This window comes from Lissotriton vulgaris, chromosome 11 (genome assembly GCF_964263255.1).
Source record: "Lissotriton vulgaris chromosome 11, aLisVul1.2, whole genome shotgun sequence".
In the NCBI taxonomy this organism is placed as follows: domain Eukaryota; kingdom Metazoa; phylum Chordata; class Amphibia; order Caudata; family Salamandridae; genus Lissotriton; species Lissotriton vulgaris.
In genome coordinates this window covers 332419833-332437295 of record NC_141699.1, presented here as the reverse complement: position 1 = coordinate 332437295, position 17463 = coordinate 332419833, and the positions used below count along the sequence as shown (strand labels likewise).

Here is a 17463-nt window from a genome sequence, read left to right as displayed (position 1 = left end):
AATTACAAAATTTGCACATATTCCCTTCCATAGATCTTAATAAACCAGCAAAATTAATCAATTTTAAAATAATCATGGCTATCCCCACCTCAGTTTGTACAATTGACTAAAAAGAAAATTCTTAGTAAAATGAATAAAATTAGATTCATTTTCACACTTCATAACGTTTCCTGATTATAAATGCAGTTCTAATAAAACTAAGTACTGCTCTAGAGATTACAGCCGTAGATAGTGCCCTTAAATATGCATAGCCCTCTTGATAAGAGCAGGGCCTAATAACGTTCAATATAGGTTTAATAAAAAGTGCTCTAGGGTATTTGTACAGGGAACAGAACAACATAAAATGCATTGTACTCGGTTTGGTCAGATTATTACAAGGACAGGGGGCTACTCTCTCACTCCAGCCAGCCACTTTAGGATAGGCCACTATAAGATGCATGCAGCGTTCCTAATTGAAATATTGTCAACAGAAAACGCGATTATACATGCAAAGTAAAAGACAAATAAAATTGCTGGGGACCTAATGCCCCATCATCTAACGTTCCCCTGCCTTGGTCAGATATCCTTAATTCAGTGCAGTATGCATTTTTTATAATCATTTTCATATTAGACTCCGTAGTATCTAGGTTATTATAACATTCCCCTAGGCCAATCGTATAAAAAGTATCCTTAACATAACGCAGTCAAGGGAGTTACATTGCATTATCCAGGTTCATACAATCTTTAAGGATACTCCTAGTGAATGTCAAAGTCTCTGAAGACCAGATTTTCGCCCATATGGTAAGGGGTGCAATTTTTATCCTATCTTTCACTTATTCCAGGCCCACCTCTGAATGACGAAATGAGGTTGAAGTACTACTCGGAATCATTAAAAGCCTTTTTTTTAATTTGTTCTCTAAAACCTGAATCTGATAACTCTTATGATAACCCCATACTCCAGCCCCAAAAGTAGCTACAGATAAACATTTGGATTTATATAAAATTATCATTTCTGTAACCAGTTTATTTCCCAATTTACGGGCAAAATGATACAGCCCCTTTGTTATTCTACTGGTCTGTTGGGCCCTTGTCATAATTAGTTTATCCTAACTCCATTTGTTGTTAAAAACATTACCTAAATAGGTAAAATTGGGCACCTTCTCAATGATTTTTCCATTCACAACGAACTTCCTAGTCTTAATTTTTTCCGGACCACAAACAATAATTAATGATTTACCAAAATTTACTTTGAGGTCCAGTCCTAATAACGTAAAATCAGTGAAGGCCTTTTGTAAATTATTGGCCGGCAGGGTCATTAATACCGTATCATCGGCATAGGACAACAGAGGGGCTACCTTCTACTCTTGGAAAATCCAGTTGCTGTTTAGTCAAGAAGGACTCTAGACCATTAGTATATACAAGAAATAGGAAGGCGCACCCCTTCCGTGGAGGCAATGGGCCTGGTCTTCTCACCTCCTGGTCCAAGGAGCACAGCCACAGTGGTGGATTCATGTAGCCTGCGTGATAGGGTAATAAGGGGATCTTCAAAGCCCATTTCCCCCATCATTGTCCATATCTTTCCCCTACAAACAGTGTCAAATGCGCTGGGCAGGTCCATGAAGGCCAGGTGAATCGAGACCCCTCCTGGCCTTCATGTACCTGCCCATAATCAGGGACAGGTTAAGACGCTGTTTGTTTATGCCCATCCCCTTTCTAAAACCACATTGGGTATTAATCCGGAAACATTAGCCCATGACTCCAAACGTGCTAGAATCACCATCCCCATAACCTCTCAGTGCCAACATGTAAACTGACATTGCAAGCTGCTTGCCATTGTGCAGAGAAAAGTTTAGACACAAATGGCACCCCACCTGTGCACCATGCCTGCAGACACTGCTTGCAGTATAGGTAAATCACCCCTACAGCCCTAAGGTTGAGTGCACTCTACTATATATATGTGGGCATATCAGCATGAGCAGATGTGCCCCAGTGATGGCTAAGTCGATTCTTAGATATTACAAGTGAAGAGGGTAGCCACTTTGAGTACATGTGCTGGACACCTAAATCTACGGCTTCACTAAAACTAGAGATGGTTGGTATCAAACATCTCTTATTAATAAACCAACACGGATTCAAGTGATGGATATATTGATACATACACCCAGAGGACACCTTAGAGGTACCGCCCGATAACCTACCGACTACAAGTGTGCTGGCTGACTGGTGTAGAGTAGCCTGCCAACACAGAAAGGTTTCTGACCCCTTGCAGGTGAGAGCCCATGCACTCGGAGGGCAAAAATAATGCCTGCTCCAGCCAGAGGTGATTTCACTTCCTCCAAGCAGGACTTCTAAGTGAACAGCATATGAAGGTAGGAGCTTCAAAGTCCTATGCTGCCTTTCGTATGCAACCCAAGGCTTTCCCAGACAGGGGAAGTGCCATCCCCAGCACCAGGCCCATTTGGTACCTGGACAGGTAGAAATCTTAGCTTGTCAGGAGGTGTGTCCCCCCTCTAAGCTAGTTCCACCCCTACGGTGGGCTATCTGATGTGGACACAACTATTAGAATTCCATCATCTTAGTTTTGGTGAAATTAGGTTCTATAGATCAGTGTTATGCCCACTTCCCACAGCAAGCAGTCTCATAGAGGGTATAGACACCCTAAAGGTAAGTAACCCAATTGCTACTAACGGTCACTCCACTTAACTTGTGTATTTAGGTGGTACCCATGAAACCAGAAACTTAGATTCAACAGATCAAGAAGAGCCACAAGAAACGCGAGAACCGAACACTGTTGTGGACTTTTTGCGCCAAACCCTGCCTGCACCAGTCTTGAAAATCGTGATCAGTGACTCGTGCTGCAGCGGTACAGCTTCCAAAAACCCATAGAGACTGTCACCCCTTTGCAATTGCCAGTAATCTCCCTTGGAGTACAGGAGCTACTCCCCTCCAGTCTGCAGGTACTGAAACCGCAAAGTCTGGTTCACCTAGTTGCAGCTCCCCAGCCAGCTAGAAACAGCCTCCCAGGAAGAGGACCCTGTGCTCCCAAAGATCAGATCTGTCACCCCACCAAGTGAGAGGATACCAGGACCAACAGGAGCCTCACAGGAACAATACCTGGGGACCAGACCCCTTGCAGCAAACAGAGCCATTGAGAGTCCAATCCGGACTCCCACTGCACCGGACCAGGCAGCTGTCAAGGGACGTCTGCACTACTGAGACCCACTTCCAGGGTGGCCCAGCTGTCCTGATTTTGCACCCTCAACCGGCCAGTCCAACAACCGCAAAGCCCAGGGGCACACAGAGCTCAGCCAACCTTTCCACTCTGCACCCGAGCGCCCCAGCCAGGGTACTGCTGAATCTGCTGTGCCCCCTTGTTCCCAGGAACATTGTGACCAGAGCCCCCCATTGGGACTTTCCAGACTTGTCCCTAAGTCACCCTCTGCAGCCTGTTTCTGCGTGGTCCCTCTTCTTTTCACCAGCGTAACTCGCACAGCTACTAACCCGAACAGCACCTCTGCACCCGGACGCCCTAGGACAGGAAAACAACTGCTGATTGTACTTTTGACCATGGCCCCCTATGACTTGCAGTCCCAAAGGAGACCCCCGGAATCTGGCCATAAATAAATTTATGCAACGTATGTCTTTTCACCCGTAGCGAAGCATTGCTGCCTAAGGACAGATTTGAGGGAACAGTTTACTTACCTGAATTTAAAAAGTACTTACCTTATAACAGTGTTCTTGGTATCAAAGTTTACATAAATACACAAGTTAATTTTCTACATTGTCTCGGATTTATTCTTGCGTTGTGTCATTTATTGCCTCTGTGAGTACAACAAATGCTTAGCACTACCCTCTGATAAAGCCTAACCTGCTCGCCCACACTTCCAGAAAAGAAAGCATTTAGCGTTATAATTTTTGCCTCTGTAAACCAATAAGGGTTGCCTGGACTCTTTACACAGTGTATCTCGTTTTGGTCCGCTCTATAAAGAGCCAGCTTCCTGCACATACAATGTATAATACATTTGTTCTCTTTCTACTTTCATCAGCCACGTTTTTAAGCATAGACACAGAAGATCTACTGCATGTTTTCTGCAAAGGCCTGGATTCAGTTTTCAGATGCGACAAAAACATAGTGATCACATATTCACAAAGAGACATTTTATTCCCTTCAACTTCATGTTTTAAAAGGGAGAACATAAATAACCTAAAAATGGGCCTGGTGCATTTGATTAAGAGCACTTACTTCATTTGTCCCAACTGAACTGATTACACAACTAATCTTCGTGTTTTCTTTTGATTCCAGATAAATTGCTTGGCTTTTGTGGTACCTGCAATGAGGAAAAGAAGATATATGATCAGCTCACTTTTGTGAAATCTTTTAAAGTGCGTTGATGTTTTAAAAACATGTTAATATGACAATGGATTTACCTGTTTTTGCATAATTGTGTTTAAGAAAAGAGCTGCACACTTCCCCTTGCTACCTACAAAAGGTCAACTGGCTGGCTGGAGGATACATCCCAGAAACTGGAAGCATGAATTAGAGACATTGCCAAATGGTCTGAGGAGATGCCTCTGAAAATGTGAAGAACTGATTCTAAAGATCTTGAAGCTATAGCAGGGTAGAATCAATTTATTGGAGCCCTACCATAACCCCCAACACCTTCCATTTTATATTTATGTATTTATTTATAGTTAAGCATGGATGGCAGTGTGCTAATCCTATGCTTAAAAACAAAACTCGGAAAAACAGAAAGATCGACATTAGAGGTGAATAGATTTGGAGAGTGGGTGTGGTTTTGTATAGTGTTCCGTATAAAAGAACTCCTTTCCACCTAAAACTTGTGAACTACTTGTGAACTACCCAGGGTTCCCTGCTCCTTTTTTTACATATATATGTGGCAAGGTAAGCCTGAAACTGAGTGATTTTGACTTATACAGGTCGCTCTTTATGTCTGCAGAAAGCTATGCTTCTTTGACAAGCTTCAATAAGAGCGAAAAACATGTGCCACAGGTTGCTTTTATTCATTCCAGGTTGGCTTCAACTGTATTTTACTTTAATAGTGTGCCTGAACTTGTAAAAGACTTATCCCTTTTTGTCGCAGCGTGGATGGTGCTTCTTAATCCTATGCTTAAAGACTTTCCTCAAAAAATGGCAAAAGACTTTGTTATGTGCATACCTGGAGTGTCAGTAGTGTCGAGTGTTCCATTTAAAGGTACGACTAAAGAAGCCATTATTACTATTATTTTTCGTTATACACCAGAAGTATTTTTAAAAATACTTGATTGATTAGATGCATGCAACTGTACTGAAAAAGGCTACATTTTTAAATGAGCTCACGCAAGAACAGAAAAATACTTCCAAAAAAACTGCTGAAACCATAGAAGCAAATAAATAAAATAAACCTACATATGTACACCAATACTAGCAAGCGCAAGTAGATGGTAGACCCCAAAATCATTTCTAAGCTTGAACCTAAAATCTCTTTGACCAGACAGATTGTATCTTTGAAAGATGTTAACACTAGAGCGAGTGGATCCGGAAACAAATCCTACTAAAGAGCCTGAGAATCTTTATTGCATTCATATACAACTGTCTCTGGGTCATGTAAGGACTGGTATCATGAGAGCAGATATCAAATGTATAGATGAGGATTTTGTATTAAAAAATTCTGTAGCTAATGTCATTTTCTTGTCTTAGAAATCATCACAAAAGAACAAGTTAGGCTCTTTCTGGTGCATACTCTAACTGCAGATTACTCACCTTGTGAATACCCCCAGGCGCCAGACTGGATCCGCATCTAGTTGTCCACAATTCATGATGATCCACTATATAAACAAAAAGCAAGCCCATCTGCACTTGCGCACTACCAACCGCAAGCCATGCAGTGGTGATATCAAATATGTTCTGTCTTTGTTTCAAGTCACCAATGCAATCCCTAGGGCCAATCACCTTTAATACCTAATTCCCTTGCAGAGTGTCTTCTAATTTCTACATAAAACCTCTTTCAAATCCTTAAACTAGCACAGAATTATGCAACCTACATTAGGAAATTAAATATGGAAACCAAATTAATGACTTTAACGATCTACATCAACTGGACCTGCTGTTATAAAAGTAATCTGGCTCACTGAGAATAGGGTGGTTACTTCTAATTTTAAAATACTTACAAAAAAAGTAGAGCAGATGCGGAGTCGGTGTAGCGAATAACGCGCATGGCTCACTAAAGAGCAAAACACTTAGCTGAATTCTGAACTAGAAAGGTAATAATCTGCAGCTTGTAGTGCTCTAGATTCACATGATGTGTACACCCCTGCCACCTACTCTTGGGCAGGGCATTAATAAATGTTTTTTCTTACAAGTAAAAGTTTTGGTTTTAAAGTAATTAATGAATGATGATCCCTCATCTGATATCCACAAAGCAAAAGGATAGACTTAACCTAAGATTGCGGTTTCTCCTCCCTGGGGTTCAGACGTATATTTCTTGGAACTTCAGGTCCATTGTCCAATGAAACAAAAATGTGACACCGTAAATTAACCCCCACTGCTCCAGTGAATGACATAGGCCACAGACTGCGTTCGAGCGAAAGATCATACTAGAAAACCTTGGATCAGGTCATATATAAATGACTCATGCAGGAGGCAAGAGGTGTGTGGAGAAAAGTCCCTTTAAATTTTGTCCAAACTTCACTAGTAAGTTCTTGTGATTGGACAAACATAGGCTCTATAACCTTTGTCTCTCAAGGGACCTTGACGAGAGGAACTGTGGCTTTCTCTGCATTCCAGTGTAAAGAGACTCTTTGGCACCAACGCTAGAGGCAGTGGGCACATTATAGAATACAGCACAAGGATTGTCCGAGCCATTACTGAGCCTAGCATCAAGGAGGGGGCAGGGGAGTCACAGCTTCACTTTTCCAGGGACCCAAGAGAAGCGAAGTCCTAAGTATGTGTCTTTAGAGGGGTGAGACAACACACTTTGAGGCTCTTCTCTCTAGGTCTCGACAGCGAAAGAAGCTTCACTGCCAGGACAAGGAACATTCTTGAAAGAGCCAAGCCTCAAGCCCAGAACCAGCCACAAAAAGGTTTCAGCGATCTGAGCTATCCTCTGTGCCTGTGCTCCCTTGATTCAGAAAGCTGAGCCTGGCACTAGGAAAGACTCTAGTGGTCGAACTTGAACCTAGACGTCAAGACATCCCAGCTCAACAGGTTAGCCTATCCACCATTGAACCAAATTGGATTTCAATATCAACTTCGAAACCAACATCAGTCCTGATCGACTATACTCCACAAGATAAGCAATAATCAGATGTAAGGGAGAGAAGGTTATATATCAGTTTTGACACAGGTCATATCCTAGCTAGACCACTTTCACAGCCTATGCCCTCAAGCCAGTTTATCCCGAAGCAAAGGAAGCTCACCTTCAAAGAGACTATCTCTTACGAGATCTGTGCAAACCCAGTTCCAGAAAGAAAACAAAGAGGCATAGGGGACAAATACCACCACAGCCCCCTTCAGAATCTGAATTATAGCACACATTAGTTCAGGACCCTACAAAAATGCCTGACCCTTATGAAGAACCAATCCCTCTGGATGAGGAGGCGACCGGTGGCATGAGTGAAATGTGGAGCCGGAACAACCTATCTTTAGAGAGATGTCTGGTAATCCATCAACCCTGGATGATGCTACTGCATACCACACAGTAATCTAAAAAGCATATGCGCACCAGAAAGTGCAACTTTATGTTGTGGAAAAAAAGGAAGATGTTCTTGTTGAAACCATTCAAAATGACAGGTCTGTGCAATACCTACACATGGTATAAAGCACGTTGATCAGAGAGGCTGGTGGTACACACAGCAAGGAAAAGAAAGAAAGAGGAGAAACTCCACTTCCTTAGGAGAGTAAGAGGGGTGATACCTTTGTGCAGACACTAAGTTTTCTTTATAGATCACAGTCTTAGAATTAAAAGGAGTGCAGGTATTACAATCCTCATACATACTTGGTGTTCACCATTTAGGGTGAACTTTCAATCGGAATGGAAGCAGAATTTGAAGAGTACAAAAATCTAAACTGGTGTTAAAGAGGCTCCAAAACAACAACATTGCATATACACATTCTTCGACCCAGTCAAAGCTAGTCTTTGCTTGATCTGGAAAGCTGGTTTTTCAATGTCCTCTGTTGACCAAAACCTAAAGACCCAAGCAAATTTGTCAATGAAATTAATTTTTTTGGCCAGAGCTCAAAACCTAATGGGGGAAAGGAATCCTAGAATTATGTCACGTACAGGGGCAATACTAGCTTACAGTCAACGTCATGAGTGAGTCACACAACCTTTAAAGAGGACGCTAGACTTCTCCAGGATTAAGTTTTCTTTATTCAGCGCAAGCGTATAAGCATTATAGCGACCACAAGAGTTGCTGCCTTCTCTTTCTTATTCATCGAACGTCTGGAACCCTATCACATTCTATATTCTAATACTTTTGTTCTATCACAAACAGGGAAGAATAACCTCATTACTACACATCTTCCCCTTTTACAAAAATGATTTTTTTTGGAACAAAAATGACATGATACAACAGATCTCTTATTTAAACAATGACATAAGATCTATACAATATATTTAACTACATTACTAAATCCCTACATTTATGCACAAATATTGTACTCAAACCTTTTGGGTTTGCAAATTGTTCTTCTATACCTTCCATATTGGTTATTCAGTTTTCCATTATCCTACTGATTATTTGAATTGACACCTTCGCTCAACTGGGTTTCTACCCTCATTCCATTTGCATTTGAAATATCATTTGTTTCCTCTGAATTCTCCAACTTGTCAACATCATCCATCAAATCATAATTACGTCTGTCGTTCTTCCTTCTTTTGCATTCATCACTTTCTGTGCTCCCATACATGCAATTAGCCAATCTGCTTAGATACCAAACTTTCCCATTTCTGAGTAATGCAGAGTTACTGAATAATGGGTCTACTCTAAAGGGTTCTGAAAATGTACTTTCACCTTTTTGTACCTTCTTTTCTTTCACAAAGTCCCCTATCTCAACCGGAACAAATTGGTTCTCGCCATCCTATGAGAACAAAGGGACTTTTATCAATACTTAGGTTAGGAGCAATTCTGAAAGCCCTCAACATGTTCAACACTTTAGTCTACTAATTCAGATTATTACTAATGGGTATTTTTTATGGAGCCCTTGATTATTCTATTAAAGTATTCCATAAGGTGGTTCCCCACGGGATAGTACATTGATGTGGTCTTGTGTAAAATGCCATTTCTTTCCAAAAATACATCTGACAAAATTGGGGAATCATGGTCTGAAATTAAACATTTAAGTAAACCTTCATTTAAGAATTCCTTGTTTAAAAAATATATTGTTCTTTGCTTTCCTGACTATGTACATTTACGGCCATTTAGAAAAATCATCCTCCATTAGGCCAATATGCCATCCCTGTCCTTTACCAAGGCATATTGGGACATGATATGGGTAACAATGGTGGACAATATGTCCTCTGCGTCTTATCAGAACTGCCGCATTCCATGACCAATTTTTCAATATTACTATTCAAATCTGGCCACCAATAAATATTTGTCATTCTGTGTGTCGTTTTTGAAATCAAATCCCTAAAAAAAAAAAATCTGCAAACCATAGGGTGGTACACATTTTCAACACCTTAGTAATACACCTTTCTCGTCACTCAATTAATTCCGTACTTCCCAAAACACATGTACATCTCTGCTCATTTTCCTTTTCTCCAGCCATCCATCATTAACATGCTTGAGAACCTGTTGCATACATTTGTCCATACTTATTAGTTCCTTCCATTCATCCATGTGTATGCCCACCACCCCTTCATCGAATACACCTGCTACACCATCATCTTTCAAATATTGTTCTCAACTATCATCAGCAGGTAACAGTATAGAACTTAAAAAAAATCTACATTTCTATTGATAACCCCTGGCACGCACTGTATGTCATAGATAAAATCCAGCACCTTGATGGACATACGTGCTAATTGAAGAGATGCTATTTGCAAACCTGTGGTAGAAAGAACGTTTGTCAAAGGTTTGTGATACATTTTTAACAGAACATTCTAACCCCACACATAGTGTCAAAAATGAGTAAGACCCCATCGTAAGTCTCTCTTTCAATGACTGCATATTTTTCTTCTGCAGGTGATAGAGCCCGTGAGGCAAAAGCCACCATCGATTCATTCTCGTGTTCATCAAATTGAGAAATTACAACTCCTAATCCTGTTTTGCTTGCATCTGTAGCAATACAAAATTTGTACTTGGGATCAAAAGCTTTCAAGTTTTTAAGCTAAGTTTTAAGTTCAACAAACTCCCTTTGACATTCAGCAGACCACATTAATGTAACTATTTTTTTTTAGCAAATTCTTGATGCAATACGTTTTTTCAGCAAAATTACTGCCATATTTTAAGTGAAATTCTACTAAGCCCTGGAATACTCTAACATCATCCTTGCTTGATGTCGGTGGAGCATTACATATTGTATCAACCAACAATTGCTTTGGTTTAATCCCCTTCCCACTGAGATTATGTCATAAATAGGTTACCTCTTCCTTAGCAAACCTTCACTAACCAAATTCTACTGTCAGCCCCTTCGATTCTAAAATTCCCAAAACTTACCTAATCATATTGTCATGTTCCTCTCTAGATTCACCCATGATAAGTATGGTATCCTGAAAAAACATTACTTTATCTATTCCTGCAAATAGGCTGCTCACAAGTCTCTGGAACATGGCAGCGCTGATGCCAAACCAAAGTCAACTCTTAGAAATTGGAAACATCCAATTGGAGCTATAAAGGTCTATTTCCTGCATTCTGGATATTGTTGTACCTGATGATATGCTGACTTTAAATCCGATGTTGAAAACCAGTGTGTACCCTTAGTGTTTGAAAACACCTAATCAATCCTGGGTAAATGATATGGACCTACTAGAATATCTGTTTAATTCTCTAAGGTCAAAACATAATCTGACCTTTCCATTAGACTTCCTGACTACTACCAATGGTGAAACCCATTCCGCTGATTCCACTTGTTCAATAATGCCATTCTCGATCAAATATTTCAACTCCAGAGTAACCTTCTCTCTAATGGAAAACAGACTATGTCTCACTTTGTATACGCGTAGTTTATCTGAAGGTTTTAATTTAATTTTATGGCTGAAATCTTTCAGCAGCCCGAACTTCCTGGAAATACACTAGGAAATTCATCTAGAACTGGTTTGCTAATATTCTTATCTATCTGAACAGACAACATAGGAACACAGGTTCCCCATTACTGTAATTCAGAATGATCCCTAATTCTCCCTGATCATACCATTTCAGCAACGGTGGGCCCTTTTCTGACACATATAACTTACATATAGCTTTTCTTCGCTTAAATAGGAATTCTAATCTACTGAATCCTATCAAGTCAATGTCTCACCCATGTACGTGTTAGTTTAAACATCATGCCTTTCTTGCCGATAACCCAGAACATTTTCAAACAATTCATTCCATTCAGTTTTGTTGAATTAGGGAAATGGTGGCCCAGAATCTGCCACTACTTTTACTAATACTCCATCAATGGTCAATTCAGTATGTTCAACATTTAGCACATCAAATTCAATGCAAAACACACTATGAGCATCAGAATCTTCCCCTTGATGATCTGACTCTGACATGTCTTCCTCTTGTATAAATATAAATGTATTATTGTTCTTCTTCTTGCATAATGTCCCATTATACTACAAATGGAACATTTTGATTGCATGTCCAACATTTCTTGTAATAAGCCAAATGTCTCGCACCTGTAACACTTCTTAAGATTTTCCTCTCTCTTCTTCCTCGTGACCTCTTTACCAGTATTTGGTGTGGCATTGCATGTAGCTTTAGTCGAGTAATTACTCCTCGTAGTGTTATTAGATTAGGTATAGCGCATGTAGTGCACAAGACCTGTGCTTTGTTTGTTGTATTTGCTTGAATGTGTCCTGTGCAGGGAGTAGACACTGACCAGGGTTCGAATGGCATCTTGTCAGTTGTCGTCCGATCACCGGGCCAGGAGGTCGCTTCATGTAGTGGGAGAAACCATTACAATAAACTTTGATATGTAAAAAAAGACTACCGTCCTTACTTCATCTGTTGTCGACTGGGAAGCTGGTTGCCACCAACCTTGTTCACCCACGCCGTGCAGAGAGGATCAGCTGATTATTGAGCGAATCGATGGTCGGAGTATCCTGGAGAGGTGCGGTAAAGCGAGTATCCTGCGTCAGCGAGTATCCTGCATCGTGACCGGACACACCATGGAGGTGTTCTCTACCAGAGGCCGTGCCTTTCAACATTTTGAGAAGGTTTGTCGGCTTGCTGAAAGGCTTGTGTGTTGTTGCTCAAGCATACTGCAGACGTCAGCACAACACGATTGACCGTCATCGATCACACGCACTGACGTCAATGTGCCAGCCATATTGGATTGGGCCTAGTTTGTTGCTGCTTTAATACAAGTATACTCTAACGAGCGTGTGCTTGGCAGCAGTAATGCAGAATTCCCAACATTGCAGCCAAGGCCTCTGCTCTGCTTCCTGCAGCTAGCGGTCTGGGTCTTAGCCTGCTGGGAGGTGTGATTGACCATTCCTGCTTGGACAATGTGCACCACTTCATTCTATAAGCTGTTAAGTTATCGCTGGAGGTGAGGAGTGTCCAGTTGGTTTGGTAGGAAGGGCGTGTTAACCACTGATTCATTTGACTCTGTCACCTTTCCAGGTCATAGTTAACTGTTGTCTGGCCTGGATCTAGTTAACCAGATTTAATTGGTCCTTCGATTTTTAGAAGCATAATTCGTTTTTTAAGCATTCTTATCCCGATTATGGCCAAGTCTCAAAAGTTTACTCAGAAGAAGCATATAATGTTCTGTTTCAGATGTTGCTCAAAAAACCATATTAGTAATTATGCAGGTTGCCCAGCTTTTAGTAAACGTATATTATGCAAAAAAGTAGGCCATTTTCAGAGTGTGTGTAGAAGCAATAGAAAACCAATAAGTGTTGGCAGTGTGGAGGCTGAGGTGGATACATGCACAAATTCACTAAGTAATGGGATTTTGACATTAGATTGTGTGGGGATCCCGTTACGATCAAGGGTCCTTTATGTATAGTCTCGATTGATCACATTTCACTACAGGTGAATGCGGCCTAAGGTTGCCCAATAACCACATTTGATGATCAATGGGGAAAGGGGGTTTCGTTATTACAATCTGATGTGAATCCTAAAGCTTTTGGGAGAAAAATCCATCAACATGATTGGATACTATGTGGGAATCGTACAATATTTAGGTAGAGAGACAGAAATAAAAGTTTCAATTGTAGAAAAAATGGAAAAACATTATTGGGTGGAGAGACTTAGCTTTATGGGGCTTTATCTGGTCCGGGGGGATGAGAACCCGATGAAAGTGGGGGAGTTACCAGTGTGTCAAATTGAATGTACAAGGATTTAGTTTGAGGGAGGTGTGCTGAAGGGCTTACTATCTGATTTCAAAACTGTGTTTAGTGACCATGTTGGCCTGTTGAAGGGCATGGAACACCACATAAGATTAGTGCCCAACACTCAACCTGTGGCTCATAAATTGCGTTCCATTCTGATGAGTGTCAGGGAGGAACCGAAATTTCCCTTGCATAATTTATGTTCGCAGGGCATCATTCAACACACAGTTGGTCGCAGTGGGTGGCTCCCACTGTGGTAGCATGCAAAAAGTCAGGAGAGATCAGACTTTGCGCAGTCCTGCGCGCTCTCAATAGAAATATAATCGTGGATTGTCACCCACTGCCCAGAATTCAAGAGTTATTGGAAAATCTTGAAGGAGCTAAGTGGTTTTCTTTGATTAACCTAAGATCAGCATGTCACCAGGTGGCCTGGTCTGTTGAATCTCACGATTTTACTACATTTGTGACCCCTTTTGTTGCCCAAAGGATTTTACGGCTGCCTTTCGAGCTCACATCAGCAGGTAGCGTAGTTCAGAAACTTATGGATACATTATTTCAAAACATCAAAGGGGTGCAAACATACTTGGATGATATTCTTTGGAGGAACATAATGATATTTTAAAGAGTGTACTGACTATCCTGAGGTCTAGAGAGATGACATTTAGGGCAGAAAAGTGCAAATTTGCCATACAATCCGATAACCGGGCCAGGAGGTCGATTCATGTAGTGGGTGAAACCATTACAATAAACATTTTCAACATGTAAAACCAGACTACCGTATTAACTTCACTCCTTCTTTTCTTTTCTTAGCTTTAATTACCTTAACCGGTTTACTTTCACTCTGAGATTCCTCTACAACAGCTTTTGCACATCTACCAGTTAAACCTAGCATTCTTCACTAAAATTATAACCTATTACAATGGAGCCTCCCCGTTCACCCATAATTAGCCATGTAAGTTTGGATTACTAGCATGCATTATAATTTGGTCATGACAAGTTCTTACTGTAAGACCCCAAATCTGCATGTAATAGCTAAATGTCTAAGTGCTGCAAAATACTCACCTACATTTTCGTTTTACCCCGGATTGCCTTGAAAACCTTTCCGCCTATCTTCAGCTACACATACTACTGGTGAAAAATAAGCATCTAAGTCTTCTAAAGCATGTGTGAATACATCACCTACTGCTTGCTTCCTGCCTGACTTTTTTCTTAATTTCATTATATGTTTGTAACCATTTCGGCCCTAAACAACATAAAAGTACTTTCTTTATCTTTTCCGGACTACATTTCCTCTTCAATAAAGTGTCAAATAAATTACAAAAGTACTCTTTTGAATTTTGACAGTTCTCATTTTGCTGGTAAACATCCCTCTGACGTTGACAAGTTTAGTAAATGTAAAGTGCACATAGCTAACAATATCCTGAGAACATGTGCTACTGTGATGAAATAGCTTGATGCCTGAAGATGTCACAATGCTTTACTACTTCAGCTGGCTATTACAAGAGGAAAAATGGAAAAGAATATTTGAACTGCGGACATAAGCACTGGAAAATATTCAGAGGTTTTCCCCTAAACAATCAATTGCGCTTCGATCATTTAGTAACAACCTTCTATGCATCATAAACATAAATGTACATAATATTTAAGGTGCTGACGCACATATAACTGCTGAATGCTAGAAGTGCTTTAAATGCCGGATAACGTATGTGATGGTTCGGATAAAGTATGTGATGGTTCTCATCAGGAAGTGCCTAATGCGCAGAAACACTCTCACATGAAAAGTTGATGCAAGGAAATGCCAGGTGCTCCCACCAATGTTGACTGAAAACACTTGAATATCAGAATGAGCCATAGTAATGTGCAATGTTAATTGAAGAAACATGCTGCTGACCCTTCATCCAGAATCAGGTATGGGAATGCGCCAGTTACATTGAGCGAACTTACAGCACATGCGCTTAAATGCTTTCAGCGCTTGGAGTGTAAAAGTTAATTGTAGAAAAGTGCTGCCAATGCTTCATCCACTATGACTAAAAGGAGTGTGTCAGTCCCACACACACACGCTTAAATACTTTTAGCAATTGGAGTGCTTCTAAATATGCACAAAATGTGCTCCTAACCTTACTCGCATTCCGTGAGAAACACTTTGAAGCGCATACACTCTCCACACAACGTGTGACGCACCCTGGTTACCTTCCAGATCTGTTGATGTTTCAAAATGGTGGCACGTACAGTTTGCTGCATAACGGGGTCAGGTTCTTGACCTCCTGCTTTCTAAGGTGTGTGCTGCAGATCGAACGCACAGTGACCTGCACCACTGCTTAACCATAACAGTTAAGACGTTGGAAAACAGTGGTTATCACAATCATCACGGTCAATACTTGAAACACTGTAGACTTCAATGAAATGCCCAATAACCTACTGAAAGCCCTATTTCTGATGCACATTTGCTCAACAGCCGTACATTGGTACCTGGCAGCCAAAATGTTTTGAATTAACTGCTGTACCACGGATCGCTTGAGTCCTTGTGCTGGGGCTTAAAATGTAATTTCTTCCTAGCTTCTTTTTGCTTCTTTTCGCCTCGTTGCCACTTTTGTAATAATGACACTGGACTTCTTTAAAATAACGTCTCCTTTATTCAGCCCCAAGCATATTACCAGTACAGCGAGCACGAGAGCTTTTGCCTCGCTACGCAATAACCTTCTCTCTCTCACCCATCAAACCTCTGGAACCCTGTCACATTTGAGATGTTATTACTTTCATTTTATTATAAACAGAGAAGAATAACCTCATTACCACACAACTCTACCAACACCGACTCCCAGAGGAGTTAAAAAATAAATACTACTACAAACACTTCGGTCCCAACCACTAGACGGCAGAATTATGCAAGGCATATTTACCTATAAGAGATTTCAGGCTGGAAAACATGGATAATCTTTTATAATCATGAACAACTCAATACCTCAATTTTTGTGCCTGACCAAAGAACACATTTTAATCAATTCTGAAAGTTATCTGAAGAAGTAAACATACATGAAGAAGGCAAATCTTGAGATTTTCAATTTGTTTTCTGTTTTGATTAGTTAATTATCAGTAAAAGAAAATCAATGGTATAAAAACATAGCTCAGGTGCTAGAGTGGATGGTTTGTGGGATCCTGCCACTCCTTATTTGTTGAGGTAGAACATTTTTGTTGTGTTGTCCATTTGCACCAGCGCTATCTTCCCCATGATTTGCTGTAATAGGTTTATGTGCTTCACTCCTTCCTGCAGACTCCATACGCCCCTGATCTTCAACACATTCATGTGAGCACCCAACCAGAGTGTGGGGCATCCGTTGTGATCCTGACTGAGGAAGTTAGGTTCTGAAAACTTCTGCCCACCATTTTAGTTTCCTGTGTGCTTTGTCTGTTCCAACCACTAGAACCCGAAAATTCCAGTCGCTTGTGACTGATGTCTCTTTAGACATTGCTGAATTGGTTTCATGTGGAGCCTTGCGTTTAGCATGAAGGGAATGCAGGAAGCTATTAAGTCCAGCAGTTTTCCCACTGTCCTCATTTTCAGAGCTTGCCCCTTCTGGTAAAGGCAAATCTGATCGGTCAGTGAGTTGATCCTTCTCTGTGTGGGAAAAGCCCTTGCTTGTTCGAAATCTAGCCATGCTCCTAGAAAATGCTTTTCTTTTTGAGGTGTTGGTGCTAACTTTTCTTGGGTTAACTTGGAGAACCCTAAATTGTGTAAGGTTTGAATTGTAGTACTTATGCTCACCTGGCGTCTCTCAAATTAACCAGTCATCCTGAAAAGGGTACAAGTGTTTTCTTTTCTCCTTCAATTGACCGCCACTGTGGCTAGGCATTTTGTTAACACACTTGCCACTGATTTTATACCAAATGGCAGGACTTTGAACTAGTAGTATACTTTGTATGCTACAAATCTCAGGAACGTCCTGTGTTTTAGGTGCATGGGGATGTGAGGGTATGATTCTTTCAGTCCTATGTTTGC

General features: G+C 40.8%; 1 protein-coding gene across 4 annotated transcripts in view; it reads right to left on the bottom strand.

The window, feature by feature from the left end:
- The window catches only part of SUDS3 (SIN3A corepressor complex component SDS3), a 181776-nt gene that overhangs the window by 16241 nt on the left and 148072 nt on the right, over positions 1–17463 (bottom strand). For all 4 annotated transcript variants that reach the window (XM_086943293.1, XM_086943294.1, XM_086943291.1 and 1 more), the window contains one exon: positions 4223–4307. In XM_086943293.1, coding sequence (XP_086799419.1) covers positions 4223–4307 — 85 coding nt within the window. The remainder of the gene's footprint in view (positions 1–4222; positions 4308–17463) is intronic.